Below are 19,242 nucleotides of genomic sequence, written 5' to 3'. Positions count from 1 at the left end.
GTCAGGGTAAATAAGGCCTCAGAGCTACAACCACCAGAGCCAAGCCAATGCTCCATATTCTAACGTTTTGTGGGACATAAATTACTCCCTCTCACTACACGCTTCTGCGCATCGGAATATAGATGCTAAACAAGAAAGCAAAGGGTCTCTCTCTCTCTTTTCATCCCAGCTAATAAAACCAGATACCACAACACCCATGAAAAAGTAAAATGTCAGCAGGGTCAGCCTTTGTTTTGCTATGCAATCTGAAGACCATACTGCTGGGCTCAGATGGCCTCAGAATGGTTTGTTGCCCCCAATTCAAATGATTTTAAAATCTCAATTGTTGGAACACTGCAAAGGGCACACATGACAATTAAAGGAAGACGCTTAAAAGAATGGAGGCTCAGGTGATCTTCAGTGGGATTCTACCTGTCCCTAAAGGAAGACAGCGAAGGTGAGACAAGATTATGATGATCAACAGATGCCTCAGGCAGTGGTGCTATTAAGGAGGGCTTCGGGATGTTTGACCACTGGGAGGCACTCGGGGACACAGGACTGTCTTCATGGGGACGGACTCCACCTGAGTAGGGAGGGAGACAGACTTCTGGGATGGAGGCTGTCACAACTGACTAAAAGAGCTTTATACTAGGAATTTGGGGGGAGATGGTTGGGAGATGCTTATCTAATCACCAAGTCTGATTCTAAAACCCAATTGGGAGGAAAATCAATTAAAAGTGGATACAGCAATGAAGAAAGGAATAACAGAGGGCAGGAGAACGGATAAGAAGAAAAGACAATGTCAATATCACTGACAGGAACAGTCAGGTAGGCAATACTCGCAGTCAAATGACTATGTCTAAGCAAGCAAAGAATCTGGGAGAAGCCACACAGGAACAACTAAGATGTCTGTACACCAATGCAAGGAGCCTGGGTAACAAAATGGAGGAACTAAAACTACTGGTGCAGGAAATGAAACTCGTAAGTATTACAGGGATAACAAAAACATGATGGAATAGTATTCATGACTGGAGTACAGATATTGAAAGGTATGTGCTGATCAGGAAAGACACTGTACAATAATGACAGGGTAGAGTGTAAAGCATTTAGAAGTGATAGAATGGGTAAAACTGAATCTTGTTCAAAATCAGCGTGGGGAAGAAAGGCAACAGAGACTCCACCAGGATAGTGCTCAGGGTCTGCTACAGACCCCCAGGATCCGACCTGGATATGGATAGAGACCTCTAATATTTTTAACAAAGTAAATACTAGTGGAATTGTGTGATCATGGGAGACTTTAATTTCCCAGATATAGCGTGGAGGACAAGCACTACTAACAATGGTAGGACTCAGATATTCCTGGATGTGATAGCTAACAGATTTCTTCACCAAATAGTCACTGAACCACCAAGGTGATGCTATTTTAGATTTAGTATTGGCCGGTAGCAAGGACCTCATAGAAGAGCTGGTTGTAGAGGACAGGTTTGGTTCGAGTGATCAGGAGCTGCTTAGTCCAGTTTAAACTAAATGGAAGAAAAAACAAACATGGTCTGCAACTAATGTCCTTGATTTCAAAAGGGCAAACTTTAAAAAAATTAAGGGAATTAGTTAGGGGAAGTGGACTGGACTGAAGAACTCAAGGATCTGAATGTAGAGGTGGCTTGGAATTACTTTAAGTCTAAGGGCTGGTCTACAGTACAGATGTAAGTCAACCTAAGTTACACTACTTCAGTTATGTAAGTTACTGTAACTGAAGTCGACGTATCTTACGTAGACTTACTGAGGTGCCTACACTGAGCTGTGTTGACGGGAGACGCTCCCGCCGACTTCCTGGGAGCTGGAGTACAGGCGTCGACGGGAGAGTACTCTGCCACTGATTTCACCAGACCCACTAAATCAACACACTGCTGATCTAGCTGTAAGTACAGACAAGGCCAAAGTTGCAGAAACTATCTGGAGCCTGCATCCCAAGCAAGAGGAAAAAATTCATAGGGAAGGGTTGCAGATCAAACTGGACGAACAAGCATCTCATACAGGTTATTAGGAAAAAGCAGAAAGCTTTCCTTGCTGATCCATTCCTTGTAGGCGCTCTCTTGGGGTATTTCTACACTGCAATTAAAAACCCATAGCTGGCCCATGCCAGCTGACTATGGCATGCAGGGCTCAGGTGCTGTTTAATTGCCGTGCAGACATTTGGGATCAGGCTGCAGCCTGAGTTCTAGGACGCTCGTTCAGACATTCAGGCTCAGGGAGGGTCCCAGAGTTCTGACTGCAGCCTGAGCCTGAACATCTGCCCCACAATTAAACTGCCCGAGTCAGCTGGGACAGGCTAGCTGCAGTGTAGAGACACCCTTGGAGGTCAGAAAGTGTACGGAAAAAGTGAGAACTGCCAAAAGCCAAACAGAGTTGGATCTTGAAAATGAAATTAAATACAACATAAAAGGTTCTTTAGCCATATAAATAAAAAGAAAACGAGGAAAGAAGAAGTGGGAGTGCTAAACACGCAGGATGGGGTGGAGATTAAAAATAATCGAGGTATAGCCCAACACCTAAACAACTACTTTGCCTCAGTTTTACTCAGGGTAATGAAGAGCTTGGGGGCAGTGGCAGGATGGCTAATGGGAACGAGGATACAGAAGTAGAAATTACCACACCCGGAGGGGAAGCCAAACTAAAACACCTTAATGGGACCAAATCAGTGGGCTTGGATAATCTTCATCCACAAATATTAAAGGACCTAGCACATGAAATTACAAGCTCAATAGTATCGATTTTAAATGAATCCGTAAACTCAGGAGTCATGCCCTATGACTAGAGAATTGCAAATATAATACCTATATTTAAGAAAGGGAAAAAAAGTGATCCAGAAAACTACAGGCCTGTTAGTTTGAACTCAATTGTATACATGGTGTTAGAACAAATTTTGAAAGAAAGTAGTTAAGGACAGAGGTAAATGGTAATTGGGATAAAATACACCATGATTTTACAAAAGGCAGATTGCACAGAATTCTTTCCCAGGCATCTGCTGGTGGATCTTGTCCACATGCTCAGAGTCTAACTGATTACCATAGTTTGGGTCAGGAAGGAATTCCCCCACCCCCCAGATTAGACTGGCAGACACTGTGTGGTTCTTTTGCCTTCCTCTGCAGCATGGGGCACGGGTCGCTTGCTGGTTTGAACTAGTATAAATGGTGAATTCTCTGTAACTCGAAGTCTTTAAATCAAGATTTGAGGACTTCAGTAACTCAGCCAGAGATTACGGGCCTATTACAGGAGTGGGCGAGTGAGGTTCTCTGGCCTGTGATGGGCAGGAAGGTCAGACTAGATGATCATGATGGTGCCTTCTGGCCTTAAAAGTCTAAGCCTGAATGTAGGGCAGGATCACGGTAGCTTTTGTTATATAACAGAAAATTACTCTGCTTTAATGGTGCAAAAAATTGGTGTTTAAGTAAGACTAAACCATGTTTAAGGCAGAGTGTTTTAATTTAGGCTATTTGGCCTATGGAAGTTTCTGTAAGATACACAGAAGTAAAGATTGCTCAAATGTTCAAAGAAAAGGTGGCAGCTATTTTTGAAAGTGCTCGGAACACTTAAAAGATTATCCCAGAGGAACAGCCCCTGAAAGTGGGAATTATGTTCCTGCTCAAGCAGTAACAAAAGTCTAGGTCCTTACTTTGAAATCCCCTATCAACAGTAAGAGAATCATGACTGACACAGAAGGTGCAGACAATGTGGAGGGTATGGCAAAAACTGCTCTATTTAAGCCTAGTGAAGGCATTTGCTTCAAAGGGGGAGGATCTTCTGGCTAAGGCTCAGACTGGAAGTTAGGAAATCTGAGTTATATTCCCAGCTCTGACATTTCCTTGGACAACTCTCTTAACCTCTGTAAAACAAAGATAATTCCCTGACTCAAAGGGGTGTAATGCGGCAAAATTAATGTTTATGAAGTGTTTCAGCATCCCTGGATAGAAGGCCCTAGATCAGTGTTTCTCAAACTGTGGGTTACGACCCCCAGATCGAGGGGAGGTGATGGTACGTTGCGGGGGGGGGGGGGGGGGGGGGGGGGAAGAAGAAAGAAAGAAAGAAAACACCACTGAAGCTTGACACATCCGCCCCTCCACAGACGGAGAGGGGCGAATGTCCCAAACCTGGTGGCACTGAATCACCATGCGCTAGGTTGCAACACCAATCAAATTCAGAGACAGAGGGGCGGAGGGCTACATTTGATTGGCACTGTAACTTACCATAAGGGGTCACAATGCCACTTTGGTTTGGGACATCAGTCCCTCTGTCTCCATCTACGGAGAGGCGTATGTGCCTAACCTAGCTAGGATGAAACACCCAGAGTGGAGAGCTGGGCCCAGCCCTGCAGGACAGGAGCTGCTGTTGTGGGATGAATGCAGGGTAGGGTCGTTCTCCAACAACCCCCCTCCTTTATGTAACCACTGGTGGTTGTGTTAACAAAGGTGAGCACGAAAGGGGATCATGGCATGAAAAAGTTTGGGAACAACTGTACTAGAGGATGGTCCAGTGTTTAGGCGCTTGCCAGGGAATCAGGAGTCCTGACTTCATTTCCCCTGTTCCACCACTGACTTCCTTGGGGACCTTGTGCAAAGTCACTTTGTCTCTCTGCCCCCCAGCTCCGCAAATGTAAAATGGGGATAACATCACTTATTTCACAGGGATGTTGTGAGGATAAAAAGTCATTAAAGATGGGAGATGCTCAGATACTAAAACAATGGGGGACATATAAATACTGCAGCCTTCCCACTCCCCTAACACCTTCATAGGCAGTCCTTTTCTGCAGCCAACACAATTGCAGATACCAGACAATCCCAGCACTCACAAATGTACATTTATGCCTGAAATGTTCACACATTTAAACAGGTTGAGAAGATCACCTGGCTAAATTATCTGAAGTGCACAGATCAGAACTGAAAGCACTAGCCACGAAGTCGCCCTTTCCAAGTGTATGTGCTGCATAAAGCTTTTTCTGTTCCCGAGTTTGGCAGAACGGCCTACTCAATGAACTCGATAAATAATACTTCTCTGAATTCAATTTCTGTCACAAGCCTGTTGCTTCCTCAATACACTTGGCAGCCAGGTGCCAGTCAGATGATTTATGCTCTATTTCAACATAGCTTGAAGTAGGTGTGTGGTAACTTGTAAACCAAAAACCCATTACAAGTGACAGCCCCAGCATCAGTACTAGCCACGTATTTTAAACAAAATCAGAATACACAAATACCAGTTTGCTTTACCTTTTTCCACAGAAGCATCTGGAATGGACTCAAGTAACTGTTTAATTGGTGAAGAAGCTTTCACTGGCGCTGGTATACTTAGTGGTAATGGTAAAGACGTGGGGACATCAGAAAGGTCAGATTCAGAAGACTGGGAAAAGAGATAATCCTCGCCAAGAGAATGCCGATGTAGCTCAACATCCACTACCTTCCAGAAAGAGGTGAAAGGATTATGATAAGTTATGCACTTGGCAATTGGCAGCCCAAATATCATGAGTTAGGATGCCTTAATTTGACCAAAGCCTGCAAGACCTCTGCACATGGAACTACCATTGATTTCAAAAAAGGCTGCATGGGCAAATGTCTTGCAGGATCAGGCCTACAACAAAACCTAGGAAAATATAATGATTTGTGATATTAAATATCCACAACAAAATAGCACATATCTACCGCTGCACAGAATTCCGAACAGTAAACATCATCAGGCAAAGTTCCCACAATCTCAGGATCCTGAACAACTAATCCATGTGATGTCCCATTAAAGTCAGTGGGATTCCACATAGGTGCAAGGGTGCTTATCAGATCTCAATGCAGGATTAAGGGCTAACCTTGTACGCTTGGTTTGGAAATCCCTTGAAGCATACACTACAGCATTTGTTTACTCTTCAAAAATGTTCCTCACTATCTTGAGAAAACCCATATTAAAATCTACTTCGCTGAGTGAAAAGCTGAGATCATGCAACTCCACAGAAATCTTCTGACTTAGTAAAACAGAGGGGAAAAATCAAAATTAGAGATAGTAGACTATGATTGAGGTTAAGTGACTTATCCCAAGTCTAAAATAGAATCTTGTCTTTAATCCCACAGTACTGAGTTCTAACCACTAGATTACATTGTCATCTATACTGCAGAAAACAGTCAACTAAGCACAATAGGAAGGAGTTTACCCAACTATGGCTAAAAGTGAACAAGTCATAAAATCATTGTGAATCAACAGGATAGTTCATTTGCTGGCCACTGACTTCACTATTCTCTATTTTGGCTATTACCTCTACATTCATTCCTTTCTGTAACTAATTTTTATACTTGTGTGCTAGATTTTCTATGTGTTGCTTTTATGTTAAGCTCATTCAACTGATCTTCTAACAAATATACACATACACTATTTATATGTGGAAAGTTTGCTTCTCAAAAATATCTGAATGCATTTCTCTTGAAAATAACGAAGATGAAACATCAATGACTTCAGGGAACGAGCACTGCATCAAACCAAGTCACTTCCCAGAATTGCTTTATCATCTCATGTTGTAATACAAATCTAATCTATGGTTACAAGAAAAGGTAGTTTGCAGGGTTGTTGTAGCTGTGTTGGTTTCAGGATATTAGAGAGACAAGGCGGGTGAACAGATATCTTTTATTGGACCAACTTCTGTTGGTGAAAGAGGCAAGCTTTTGAGCTACACAGAGCTCTTCTTCAGGTTTGGAAAAGGTGCTCGGAGTGTCAAAACTAAATAAAAGGTGGAAGAGTTTGTGGGTTCACTACAAGCATAATATTTTTTACTTCCTACGCAGCCATTTTTTAAGAGTTTCCATGCTTTTATTATGAAAGGTTAAAACTATGGTACAATTTTACTTGGCTACAGTCACTACAATTCCAGTACTAAACTTCTTACTTTGCAAAGTGTTCTGGGACACACAGTCCATGAAAGATTTTATACAACAGCAAGCATTTCCATTCTACAGCTCAGTAACTCACCGTTTCTGCACCAAGTGTCTGCAAGCCAGTATAGGTTCTGTCCAACTGTGGAAAACAATTAGATGAAAGAGTACATTACAACATGTTAAAATATTAGTATTTTAGCTGAAGTTTACAACTAATCTTTTATGAAATAGTAACACAGCAGCAAGTTCCTAACTAAAATAAACTGTGATTCTGTAGCAGAGCAGTGACATATCAAATTTACCAAAGCTAGAGATCACATTCTTTGGCAAGTAGCAACATTTGCACTTTGTAGTGAGCAGAAAAACCATGCTGCTGCCGGGGGAGATGGGGAGGAGGGAGGGGAAGGGGTGTGTGAGTGTGAGTGAGTGTGAAATAAAATCTGTAGGGGGAGGGGAGATTGGCATTCTGCATTAATTAGAATAAAATCCTAATTAATTTAAATTAATGACAAAATTAATTTAAGGTACAAATGACTAGCCTTAGACAAGTGTCCTTTTTATTCTTTGCATAAATCCAAATAAATATGAAACAATCTCAATTATATGCAGCAGGATCATTAAATGGGATTTTTGTTACTGCTTAGCTAGTTTATCCTCAGGCCAACTAAACCACTAAGGTCACCTTACCCAGTGTCCTATCAGTAGATAAGAGACAGGAAGTTTCAATGAAAACTGACACCAGCCAATAGAAGAACCCAGTAGCAGAAACTGCCTGAGCCATACAAACTTCAGAAGAACTCATGCTAGCAGACTAAGGCCCTGTCTACATTAAGGACATATGCACCAGGGTGCAAATTCTTAACATAGACACAATCTACTGGCACAAAGCAGGGTTTACACCAGGGGTCTCAGATTCAAATGACCGCGAGGGCCACATGAGGACTAGTACATTGGCCCGAGGGCCGCATCACTGACACCCCGCCTCGCTGCCCCTGCCCCGTCTCTTCACCACCTCCTCCTCCAAGCTGTTTTAATAATATATATATATATATATATATATATATATAAAAAATACACACACAGTAAAGCCCCCCCCCCGCCCCCCTCCCACTGCACTACCACTCCACCCCTGCTCTGCCTCTTCCAGGGGTGGCAGGTTTGTAGAAATTTTGGTGGTGCCCAAAACCTGCCCCCCTCCCCCCAAACTCCACCCCCACCTGCCTAAGGCTCTGGGAGGGAGTTTGGATGGGTAAGGGGGTGGGGGTGCAGGCTCTGGGATGGAGTTTGGGGATAGGAGGCGGTGCAGGGGTGAGGGCTATGGGGCTGGGGATGAGGGGTTTGGGGCATTGGAGAGGCTCAGGACTAGGGCAGGGGAAGGGCAGCCTGCGCTGACCCTAGTGGAGGGGGGCACTAGGACCCTGCAGCAGCAAGTGATGTCAGAAGCCGGCAGAGCAGAGGGTGAGCTGCAGGTTCTGGGGCAGTGAAGGGGCAGCAAGTGAGGCCGGGGGACACTCGGGGAGGTGCGTGGGGGCAGCAGGCGGGGCCGGGGGAGAGACCCGGCCCCAAACATTGGGGAGCAGCGCAGGGGGAGCTTAGCTGCCACATAAAATAACGTGGGGGGGGGGAGGGGAGTTTGGCGGCAACAGCAAGTAACTGGGGGGGGGCCCCCCCCGCGGGCCGCAGGGAAGAGCTCTGCAGGCTGCATGTGGCCCGCAGGCTGCGTGTTTGAGACCCCTGGTTTACACTGATGCCAATTAACTGGTTTATTTACCAGATTAAGCTGCACCACCGTAAACTGCACTTTTCAGCAGCGTAGCAAGTCTACTAGAGCTAGGTGGAGATGAGATTTTATTGGAAAGTCAAGTCAAGAATATTTTGGACAAAGCCAGCCAGAAATATCTCAATTCTGAAATATCGCCATGGTGCCTCAAGGGAGTTGTAGTTCAGTTGCTTCAGGCTCCCATTCACTTCTATAGGCCAGGCTCACTGGCCAGATGACATTTTCCAGAATGCACCAGGGTCTCTCCCCAAGGTAAGGGGAGGTGGTGCATAAGGGCAGTCACGTGGCCAGGATCCACTACCGTGATGCAGTGCAGCTGGGGAGCCCACCCACAGAGAAGGGGAGCATGGGGCATCCCATCTACAGCTCCCATGTGGTGCAGCAGTGGCAATTCAAAATTGGATTATTTCAATTTTCCAGGATTTCAGCGAAAAGTTTCATTTAGTCAAAAAAAACCCACAAATTTTCCATCAAAAACCAGTCTGGATGGAAAGTTTTCAAACAGCCCATATGCCTAAACCATGAGTGTGCATCAATGTAGTTACACTGGTGAGACTTTCCTTAACATAGACAAGACCCAAGTCAAACTAATAATAGTGCAGTGACAAAGTTCTGACGACAACTAAAAATAGTGAAAAAGGAAGGGTAATTGAATTCTTCTGGGGTTGAGCTCAAGTAATTAAAAAGAAAAGAAAAGTAATGGCCATTTTCAGAAGTGCTGTGCACCCATTAATCCTCTGAACTAAAGAGCCTTTGGAAGAGTCAGGCCCATAAGAAACAAATGAGGATTCTGGATTTTCCCTCTTCACCCTTCAGGAACAGGATAAGCCAAATTGTCAGGCTGCAGATCTTTGGTAGCTGCAGGTAAGACCACGGGAAGGAACTAAATAGAACAACCACTCCTTATGTAGAGAAAGATGCCCCTGCTAAAAGCCTAGCAAGTTAAAATTGATGAGAAGATGATAAAAATCCAAAATCACAGGGGAGAGCAGCTAAACACTTCTCTTCTCTGGGCAGAATCAATTCCAACTTCTTAGACATTGGAGGCCCCCAATGGAACGCCACCTCTTATATGGCTGATGTCACCAACTTTGCTGTATTTTCCATCTCTATCTCATATACTCCCTAGTCAGATGTCAGTGGTAAGCAAATACAATAGAGAAAGGCCACAAACTCACCACATTCCATAGGTTCTCTTGCATACTCTATCACCCTCTGTACCAGCCATTCTATTTAAGTACCTTCAGATTGTGTATGATATCGATCCTTTTGTTCTGACTGTCCTTAAAGTGAATCTGAACCCTCACCGGAAATTCTCCCCAGCCTCGTCTGGTTAAATGAAATGGAGGCTCTCTGGAAACAAAACAGAAATTCACATTACAGACACCCGCACTACAACTTCCACATTCATCTCTTCAAACAAAAGAATGCTTTCCCGATTGGCTGCTAATTATCCTCAATCCCACTCTCCACCAGAGAGAGAACATGCAGTCTATGTAGACAGCCACAGAGACATCTTCATTGTGCATGGGGGAAGGTAAAAGAAAATGATGCCAAAATGGTGAATGTTGTGCCAGAAGAGAAAGTAGTAGAGTCAGCTCCTTAATAAATAGCTGCATGATGCCAGATGGTCAGTACCAGTGAAAATCAGTACCACTTGACACTGTCACAAGCAGAGTTATCATTCTTTCCCTCCTACAATCTATCTAGTCAGAAAACACATTATTATAGTGTTGGTAGATAAGACCAAAGCAACATTTTGAACCCCACCTTCCCTGAATACTTCTGGACCCATACTCTTGCCAGTGCAGGTTTGTCCTTTTATAGGAAGTATGTCCCAGCTGAAGGGATGCATGCTAGAGAGGTTATTATAAAAGAAGAAACAATAGGAATTTATATCAGCCTGGAATTTTATTTAATTTATATCAGTCCCTGAGGTTGGGACAGATAGCCAGCCTTGCCCCCCCACCCCCTTTCAACCCTGACTGCTCAGGAGCAATGCAGTCTCAAGGATACTGGCATGTATGCAGATTTCCAGGTCATAAATCAATGATGGGAATGAGGGCTGTTAATTTATTAGTAGGGAAGGAATGTAGGGAATGAACAGTGCATGCTATTTGCCTAAACCTCATTTTCACAGCACTCTCACAGAGGGAGTGTGAAAAAAGGGAAAATAGGTGTCAGATAGTTCTTTCTAAGGGCAGGTCTACACTACAGCCGGGATCGATGCTCTGAGATCGATCCATTGGCGGGCGATTTAACAGGTCTAGTAAAGAGTAAAATAGATGAGAAAAGTAAGGTAAGTTGACTGGAGATTTTCTCCCAACGACCCCCTGTGGTGTAGACCCCGTAGTAACTCGACCTAAGGTACGTCGATTTAGTCACGTAACTGGAATTGCGTAGAGTAGGTCGACTTACCATGGTAGTGTAGACTAAGGGTACGTCTTCACTTACCGGAGGGTCTGGCGGCAGGCAATCGATGTTCTGGGATCGATCCCGGAAGTGCTCGCCGTCGACACCGGTACTCCAGCTCGGCGAGAGGAGTACGCGGCATCGACGGGGGAGCCTGCCTGCCGCGTCTGAACCCACGGTAAGTTCGGACTAAGGTACTTCGAATTCAGTTACGTTATTAACGTAGCTGAATTTGCGTACCTTAGTCCGAAGTGGGGGCTTAGTGGGGACCAGGCCATAGCCCCAGACATGGAGAGAAGGGACAGGGAGAGAAACAGATCCTATAAAAATCCCATGTACAGTGGTTTCACACTAGTGTTTTAAAATTTGCTTAGACAAGTCCTGCAGAAGGACTGAGGCCAATGTACATCAAAGTTACTTTCCTAATCAATCTGAGTGTGTTATGCCCATAACTTAGTGGCAGAAAGTTGAGTGGAAATCTACTGTGGGAGGAAAATCCTGTAGTTTACTCTGTTGACCTCAGTGGGGCAATATTTTTCAACAATGTTTTTGGGGAGGGAATGTTGACACTGCTACATTTGGCACTGTGTTTCTCTAGTGTCAACACAGCCATGCTGTTATTGTAATCATTCCTCAAAGCATGAGGTTAAACCCAAGATTATGAGTTGGCCACAAGAGAGAGCAGGAGAAAGGCATTTGAGAATAAAGCTCTTTACTGAAACACACAAGTATCTTTAAACAAATGGGAATTCTAAAAACTCTGGCAAAGAAAATGAACTTTTCACATTGGACTGGGTGGGCGAGAACGTTTAGTCTGGCATGCAGCCAGACTTGCAATGTAAGTGATGTAATGAAAATAACAGATACACAAGTCCATGCTGCTAATATGAAATACAGCATTTCAAGTTTCTCTCCAAAAGAAAAGGCTCTCTTTAATCTGTTAAAACAACCTGGTATGTTATGCTGCAGACTTGCGAAACACAACTAGCAAGTGCTGACAAACACCTGGAGAATTAGCTAGTTAAGCCAAGTTAGAAGTTAAGCTAAAATACCAACAATGCAGCCATAAAAAGAAGGTGCTATTCTTTCTGAGAATTTCAGTATTTCAATCCTGACAAACTCAAAGACTCAAGTAGTTCTTGATTACCTGACTTCCACCAGGTCGTTAGGTTTGTAACTGGGATGAAGGAAGAACCAGACTTTCTTGACAAAATGATTTATGCTGGGTTCTCTCCGAGAGCCTCGTACATACACCATCCATTTATGGGTTGACTGATCGTTCTCTTCTCTCTTGTCAGGAGGAATATACCTGGCAGAAAAAGTAAAAATAAATTTACATACACAAGATTTTGCTCCGCTCTTTTTGGAAAGTTTTAGGAACAGTAAAAGGCTAATTTATGCCTATACTATTGGGAATATTTGGAGCATTTTAACTGCATCGTCCAACATTTCATCAAACCCTCCAAACCCCCTCATCCAGAAACAAATCTGAATGGCTCTTACGTACACTTATACTCTTTGCTTTAACTGCACTCCTTGGTATCTCAATATATACGTGCTACCCTTTGTGTGAAATAGCTCTTTGTAAATTTCCACCATCTAATCCTGGCTTCCTAATTGGGGGGGTTAATTTTAATCCCTCACCAGTGAGAGAAATTTACCTATCAAATCCTCTTCATAAGTTCTGGAGATGTAAATCACCTTGAAGAATCTTTTTCAAATACCAGATTGGTAAGAATCAAGCATAATATATACATAAAGCTTAATTTATAATAAACTACAGGGCTTGACCCACAAAGTCAAGATCTGGACCCAGATTTCTCGTTGTTTACGGGTGTTTTTAAAACCCATCTCTAATAGTAAGAAAAACAACAGCCAACATTCACCTCTAATTTGATACTTTCTACTCCGGGGGGAAAAAACCTGACACGTGTACTGCTGCAGCTGGGGCTGATGGCCAGAAGTAGAGCTGTTCAAAGTTTTCCAAAATGAAAACATTTTTTTCATCAAAACTCAGCCTTCAATGTTGAGAAAACATTCAATTTCTTTTCTAAAATTTCCCATTTAAAAAAAAAGTCTCCAGAAACTCTAGATAAAAAAAAAAAAAGAGAGACTTTTGGTGATCCTGCTAAATGAGGTATATTCTCTCCCTTCCCCCATTTTGGGGCTGGTTTCATCCTTTTTATACTGTCAATTTTTGATTAGTCATCATAGTCACACAGGGGAATTTGCTAATACAGAATAAAGAAATCCCATTTTTGAAAAATTCTGATTTTGGAAAAAAATATTTAACATGTTCTGGAAAATGAAAAATAGAATGGTTTTGGAAAACAATGGAATTAAAAATAAGTTTTGAGTTGTCAAAATTTTTGTGACTGTGTTTGTTTTTTTTTAACTAGTTTTTGCCAGAGGTGAGCTGCACTAGCAATAGGATGCAAGGGCATTCGCACAGTGCATGCCTGCACTATGCTTAACCACACCCATTTCCAGAACTTTACTGACAAAATTAAGTGGCTTTGCAAGAGTTTTGACAGAAATGATGCTCAATCTGACACAAAAATCATGAAATTACATTTCCTTAATTTGTCTTCACCTTAATTCAATGACATTTCCAAAAATTACCATACAGCACTATGGTACTAACTAAGCCTGCATCTCTTATCATGGTGGGAATCACGTAGTAGCTCAGTGCTACTGTCTTAGTCCAGCTCTATCCTGGCTTCATTGAACCACATCCCATCAAATACTGACTCCTACCTTCACCAAAGCAGGGTTCTGATCCTGCAACTGGAGCCTGTGGGGACTCAGGGGCTTCCCAGGCAGATCCTATTGCAGGATCCAGGCCTAGTGCTGCAGGTGGTGGGGCTGGAAGAACTGAATGTGTCAAAATAATTTCTAAAAACTTAGTTTTGAAGCAAGTGCAGAATCAAACTCCACAACTGTTATTACGACAAGCACTAGCCCTGGGTCCCACAACTGCTATTGCTCACATCCCACTGCCAATAAGGAGGGACTGGACTAGGAGTGCTGGTATAGCTATCATTTGGAGTGTGCCTCAATTTTAGCTGCTTCCTAATTTTAATCCACAATTCAACTCAATGGCTAACAACTAAGACAATTAGTAAGACCTTCGATACTAACTTGGAGACGTTGCCAACCACGATTGTTTTCTTCACATAAAGCCGTGAAGTTTCATCATTTAACAGACCTGCCTTTCGCTGGCCTGTTTTATGAGAGCTTGTAACACCAGAAGTGTCCTGAAGGGCGAAAAAAACAAAAATCAACTTTGCAAACACAGACTTGGTACTAGAAAGTAAGCTGATGTTTAAAAAGAAACCCACACAATTAAAATGAAAGACCAATAAAAAAACATTCTAAAACAGACACACTCAAATTGCTAACTGCCCATTTTCAAGTAATGTATGTATACAGCAAATAAACACTATATGGCAAAGCCAGGGTCCAGTTATCTGACATACACAATTGGTCTGGGCCAATATTTTATAATAGCAATTAATTAATTTGGATGGCCACCTCAAGATACCTTAAAGATACTTTATTTTCAGAAAGTGCTGAGCACCTGGTGTCTGAAAATCAAACCCCTTTCAGGAGTTTCAACTTGGGCATCCAAAAATCACTAGCTGTTTTTTAAAATCTTAGCCCTGATCCCTAGAACCAAATACTGCCCCCCCCCCCCCCCCCGGGGCCTACAATTACTTCAATGGACGTGCCAGATATATGTCTGGTGGAAGAATTTGGCCCCACCCCACTTAGAATGATGGTCAATAACAACAGAGTACCAACATCCAGATAAAGCCAGTCAATATGCAGCAATCATCAGGTATAACATAAACAACCCAAGTGATCTTGTACCAATCTTTTATTAACTGAAGGACAAATCTACAAGAGAAGGTAAGATTGTAATCAGGTCCAGGACCAGTATGTGCTTCGGTGTCATTTGCAAAGGGACTAGAGATACTTTTCTGGGCTCTGACTGGCTGAAAATGTTGCCCTGAGAATATGGTAGGGCAGGGGTTCTCAACCTTTTTCTTTCTGAGGCCTCTCACAATATGCTATAAAAACTCCAGGGTCCAGCAGGGGAGGGGGAACTTGGGGCTCTGGGCCAGGGTGGGGAGCTCAGGCATAGGTGTAGTTTGACTTTTATTTTGGGTGGGCACGGGCCAGCAGGGATCGAGCAAGCGCCGCATGACAGGGTACGTGGAGAGAGTGCCACTTCCACCCCCTGACTCACCTCAGGCCACCTACCACTCTGGGTTTTTTGGGGGGAGAGAGCAGGGAATAGGGAAGCACAACCAAAATTTATAACTCAAAGGTGGGGGACTCAGTTACAAAAAGTTTGAAAACAGTTCAGGGTGCAGGGAGAGGGGTAGCCAGATGCTGTGTGTGGGCAGGGGGGTAGCTCAGGGTGCAGGGGAGTAGCTAGGGGCTGTGTGCCGAGAGGGCTCTCTTGTGGTCCCTGCTCCCCGAGGGCTCTGCCAACCACAGGTCCTCCACGCCTGTGACTCTTACTGGCTGCGTGAGCAAAGGGGGGCTGGGAGCTGAGGAACAGCTTCAACCCCCTGCACCAGCAGTAACAGGAGACAAGGGAATGCCGCAGCTGCCTGCTCCATGGCAACCCAGCCAGAGCAGCAGCTATCCCACACTGCCCAGCTCTGGCTTCCTGCCTCCGACCTGGCCAGGGGGCAGAGAGAGAAGGAGGTGGAGGGGGGTATTGTGTGTGTGTGTGCGGGGGGGTGGAGCTGCCCTGCTCTTGCAGTGTTTTTCTTTTTTTGGCGGGGGAGGGGGAGGAAACACCCCCCACCACCACCTCCCAACTCTGGGCTCAGAGCTTCTGCTCTGTGGGGAGCACCGAGGTTCCAGCCCCGCTGCTCCTGGCTTCAGCCCTGCATGACGTGCTGGAGATCTGACTCTAGGTTTTAGCCACAGGGCCCCACAGCCCCATTGAAAGGGCTCACGGGCTCCCCTGTTGAGAACCGCTGTGGTAGGGTCTTCAGTAATCTGACAAACCACATGTCTGCAATAAAAATGGATTCTGTGCTGTTTACACTGGAGAACAGACCAGTGATCCCAGAGATCCTGTCATGGAAAGTAAGTGGCTTACTGCAGCCTAATTGGGGGGCACTCAGTCACCATCTGGCTACTCTCTGGCAGTCAGTAACTCTCCAAAACAGGGCTGGGGCCCTGCTACTTGACTGGTGGTGCTGGTCTGCCTCCCTGCATGCTCAGCATACTACTCCATTCCACTGGGCATTATTCAACTTCATGTGCGATACAGAATCAGTTATCTCCATCATTGATTACTGCTACTTGCCAAACTGCAGAATTCAATTATCTTCAATGGGTCAACCCATCACTGGTATGGATTAATGAGATTCTGCTATAATAGTAACTACATGGCTCTGATTTTTTTCCTGGTGGAAATGGAGAGACTCTTTACAGGACTCTTCTGGCAGATCTGGATCATTTCTATTAGTCTATATGTTATTAAACCATCATGCCTTGGTTTAGGCAATGCTGTGCAGTGGTTAGGGCCGGGGAGTGGGAGAGGGGAATACCAGGAATCAAGACTCCTAAGTTTCTTTTCCAGCTATGCAACCAATTCATTGTGAGGCACTGAGCAAGTCTGAGAACTCCCTTCTGTAAAATGGGTGCAGTAATAAGTACTGCCTGCTTCGCAGGTATGATGTAAGTCTTAGTTCTTATCTGAAAAAGGGCTGCGAGATCCTCAGGTGAAAAGATGTTATTGATTCTTCATAAGCTTAAGTCCAGGAATTTATAAAAGAGTTGAACATTTTCCTGGGAACAGTGGGGGAAAAAAACAGATCCCACCCTGCTGGCAGCATTCTGGCTGCAGCCAGAAAGGAAATGGATGGCTAGTTAGGCTAATTATGACTTCCTAGAGGAGCAGCTGGGTACAGACAAGAAGATTCCCCTTTCTACTGTGCAGGGTTGTTAACTGGGGCTGCTTACGAGGAATCTGTTTCTCTGGAGGAGAAGGGACCGTTTGCTACTGTTCAGAGAAGAGTTAATTTGTTAACTTGCAACCCCAGAAGCAAGGGAATTAATTTGTTTCTATTCCTCTGAAGGAAATGAGCTGACAACTGACCACATTGAAAACAGGGGAACAATTGGTGCTTGTTATAGGAAAGGGAGCTTTTTCCCCCTTCCCTCCCTTCCTGAGAGAAGGAGATGATTTTGCTTTAACACCTTCAGGATGATTTAATCAATGAAGACCCCCTGCCAGTTAGTATCATATTATCTGAAGGGGTGCTGAGCAGACCAAAACTCAGATACAGTAGATGAAGTCTTCAGAGTTGTTGTAAGTGATGCAATTCTCATAGCAACTAGCAGCCAGGCAGCTGCACCACTGACAGACACAACCAAAACAATGAGGGTCCGGGCAATGTGCCAACAGAAAGCCACCGACTGGCAAGACAACTTGGATGCTCATTTGGATACAACACTGCTGGGAGCCACAAACTTCCCCCTCCCTCTCAGGGGTTGTCTTCACTGCACAGTTAACTCAAGTGTTGCCACTAACTTGAGTTCCGTTCACAAACAAACCTTCTAGCTTGAGTGTGATGGTGCTTTTAAATCATACTGGCTGACTCCTCTCCCTGCCCCCTGAGCTATCCCCCTGCCCGCATACAGCCCCTAGCTATCCCCTCCCTACTCCCTGAGCTACCCGTGTCTGCACACCGCCCTTAGGTACCCCTCTCCCTGCACCTGAGCTGTTTTCAAACTTTTTGAGCTGAGCCCCCCCACCTTTGAGTTATAAATTTTGGTTGCAGCCCCACCCCCAACCAAGACTGGTAGGTGGCCTGCTGAAGTGAGTCGGGGGTGGAGGCGGTGCTCTCTCCACATACCCTGCCATGCGGAACTGGCTTGATCCCCGCTGGTCTGTGCCCACCCAAAATAAAAGTTAAACTAGACCTATGCCTGAGCTCCTCCCCACCCCGGCCCAGAGCCCCCCCGTTTCCCGCTGGGCTCTGGAGTTTTTATAGCATGATGTGGGGGGGGTATCAGAAAGAAAAAGGTTGCAAACCCCTGCCTTAGAGAACATGTGCTAACTGGATCTGTAGCCTAACTCAGTAGTTCTCAACCTTTCCAGACTACTGTACTGTACTGAGGCTGATTTGTCTTGCATACCCCAAGTTTCACCTCAATTAAAAACTATTTGCTTATAAAAATCAGACATAAAAATACAAAAGCGTCACAGCCACACTATTACTGAAAAATTGCTGACTTTCCTGTTTTTACCACATAATTATAAAATAAATTGATTTGGAATATGAATATTGTACTTACATTTCAATGTGATACTTGAGCCTGTTTTTCACTTGTGAACCTTGTCTGAAGTCTGAACCCAGGCAGCGGGGCTGAAGCATGTGACTTAGCTTCACGGGGCCCTCTCTGGCATGCAACCCTGGGGTCTCGTGGGTCAATAACCTGCTTGCCACCCCCTATTGCTGGCCCTGCACTTGTGACCTCCCTTAAACTCAGCCCTCGACCCCTGTGGGGGCTGTAACCCCCAGGTTGAGAAACACCATCTGGATAAGTTGGGTACCCCCTGGAAGATTTTTGAGTACTCCCAGGGGCACATGTACCCCGGTTGAGAACCGCTGGTCTAACTTATTAGCTGCCAATCCGATCACTGTGCAGTTCAAGCATTATTTCGCAGCGAGGCCGCTCTCACTGGAACTAGACTAACTTGAGAGGAGTTAACTCTGCAGTGAAGCCCTAACCTCAGTGAGTCTGCACAATCAGCTAAAGGCAACAGAACAAGTTGCTGGTGGGGCATGGAATGACCCCCAGAGTATGTCTACACCATGATAAAAAAATCTTCCCTACTGAGTGTCAGAGCTTGGGTCAGCTGACACAGGCTCAGAGGGCTCGAGCTGCAGGGCTATAAAATTGTAGTATAGACATTTGGGAAGAAGCCTGGGCACCGAGACCCAGGCTCCAGTCCCAGCATCTACACTGCAAGTTTATAGCCCTGCAGTCTGCCAATCTGTCAGCTGACCCAAGCCAGCCAGGGGTTTTTATTGCAATGTAGACATATTCCCAGAGAGCAGGGTTGAGAAAAATATACTCCTCACTCTGCTCCTCTGCTGACGCTGGCACAGGCCCCCCCCCCGGTAGTTGGGA

The 19,242-nt window shown here is 44.6% G+C and overlaps 1 protein-coding gene across 5 annotated transcripts in view; it reads right to left on the bottom strand.

Annotated features, from left to right (window-relative positions):
• The window catches only part of YEATS2 (YEATS domain containing 2), a 74,462-nt gene that overhangs the window by 44,108 nt on the left and 11,112 nt on the right, over nt 1–19,242 (bottom strand). For all 5 annotated transcript variants that reach the window (XM_054039280.1, XM_054039285.1, XM_054039283.1 and 2 more), the window contains 5 exons: nt 14,215–14,330; nt 12,221–12,382; nt 9,903–10,014; nt 6,976–7,020; nt 5,241–5,427 (listed from right to left, as the gene is read on the bottom strand). In XM_054039280.1, the coding sequence (XP_053895255.1) occupies nt 5,241–5,427; nt 6,976–7,020; nt 9,903–10,014; nt 12,221–12,382; nt 14,215–14,330 (622 nt within the window). The remainder of the gene's footprint in view (nt 1–5,240; nt 5,428–6,975; nt 7,021–9,902; nt 10,015–12,220; nt 12,383–14,214; nt 14,331–19,242) is intronic.

This window comes from Malaclemys terrapin, chromosome 9 (genome assembly GCF_027887155.1).
Source record: "Malaclemys terrapin pileata isolate rMalTer1 chromosome 9, rMalTer1.hap1, whole genome shotgun sequence".
Taxonomy (NCBI): Eukaryota; Metazoa; Chordata; order Testudines; family Emydidae; genus Malaclemys; species Malaclemys terrapin.
Note: the sequence above shows the minus strand (reverse complement) of the source record. Positions and strands in the feature narration are given on the sequence as shown.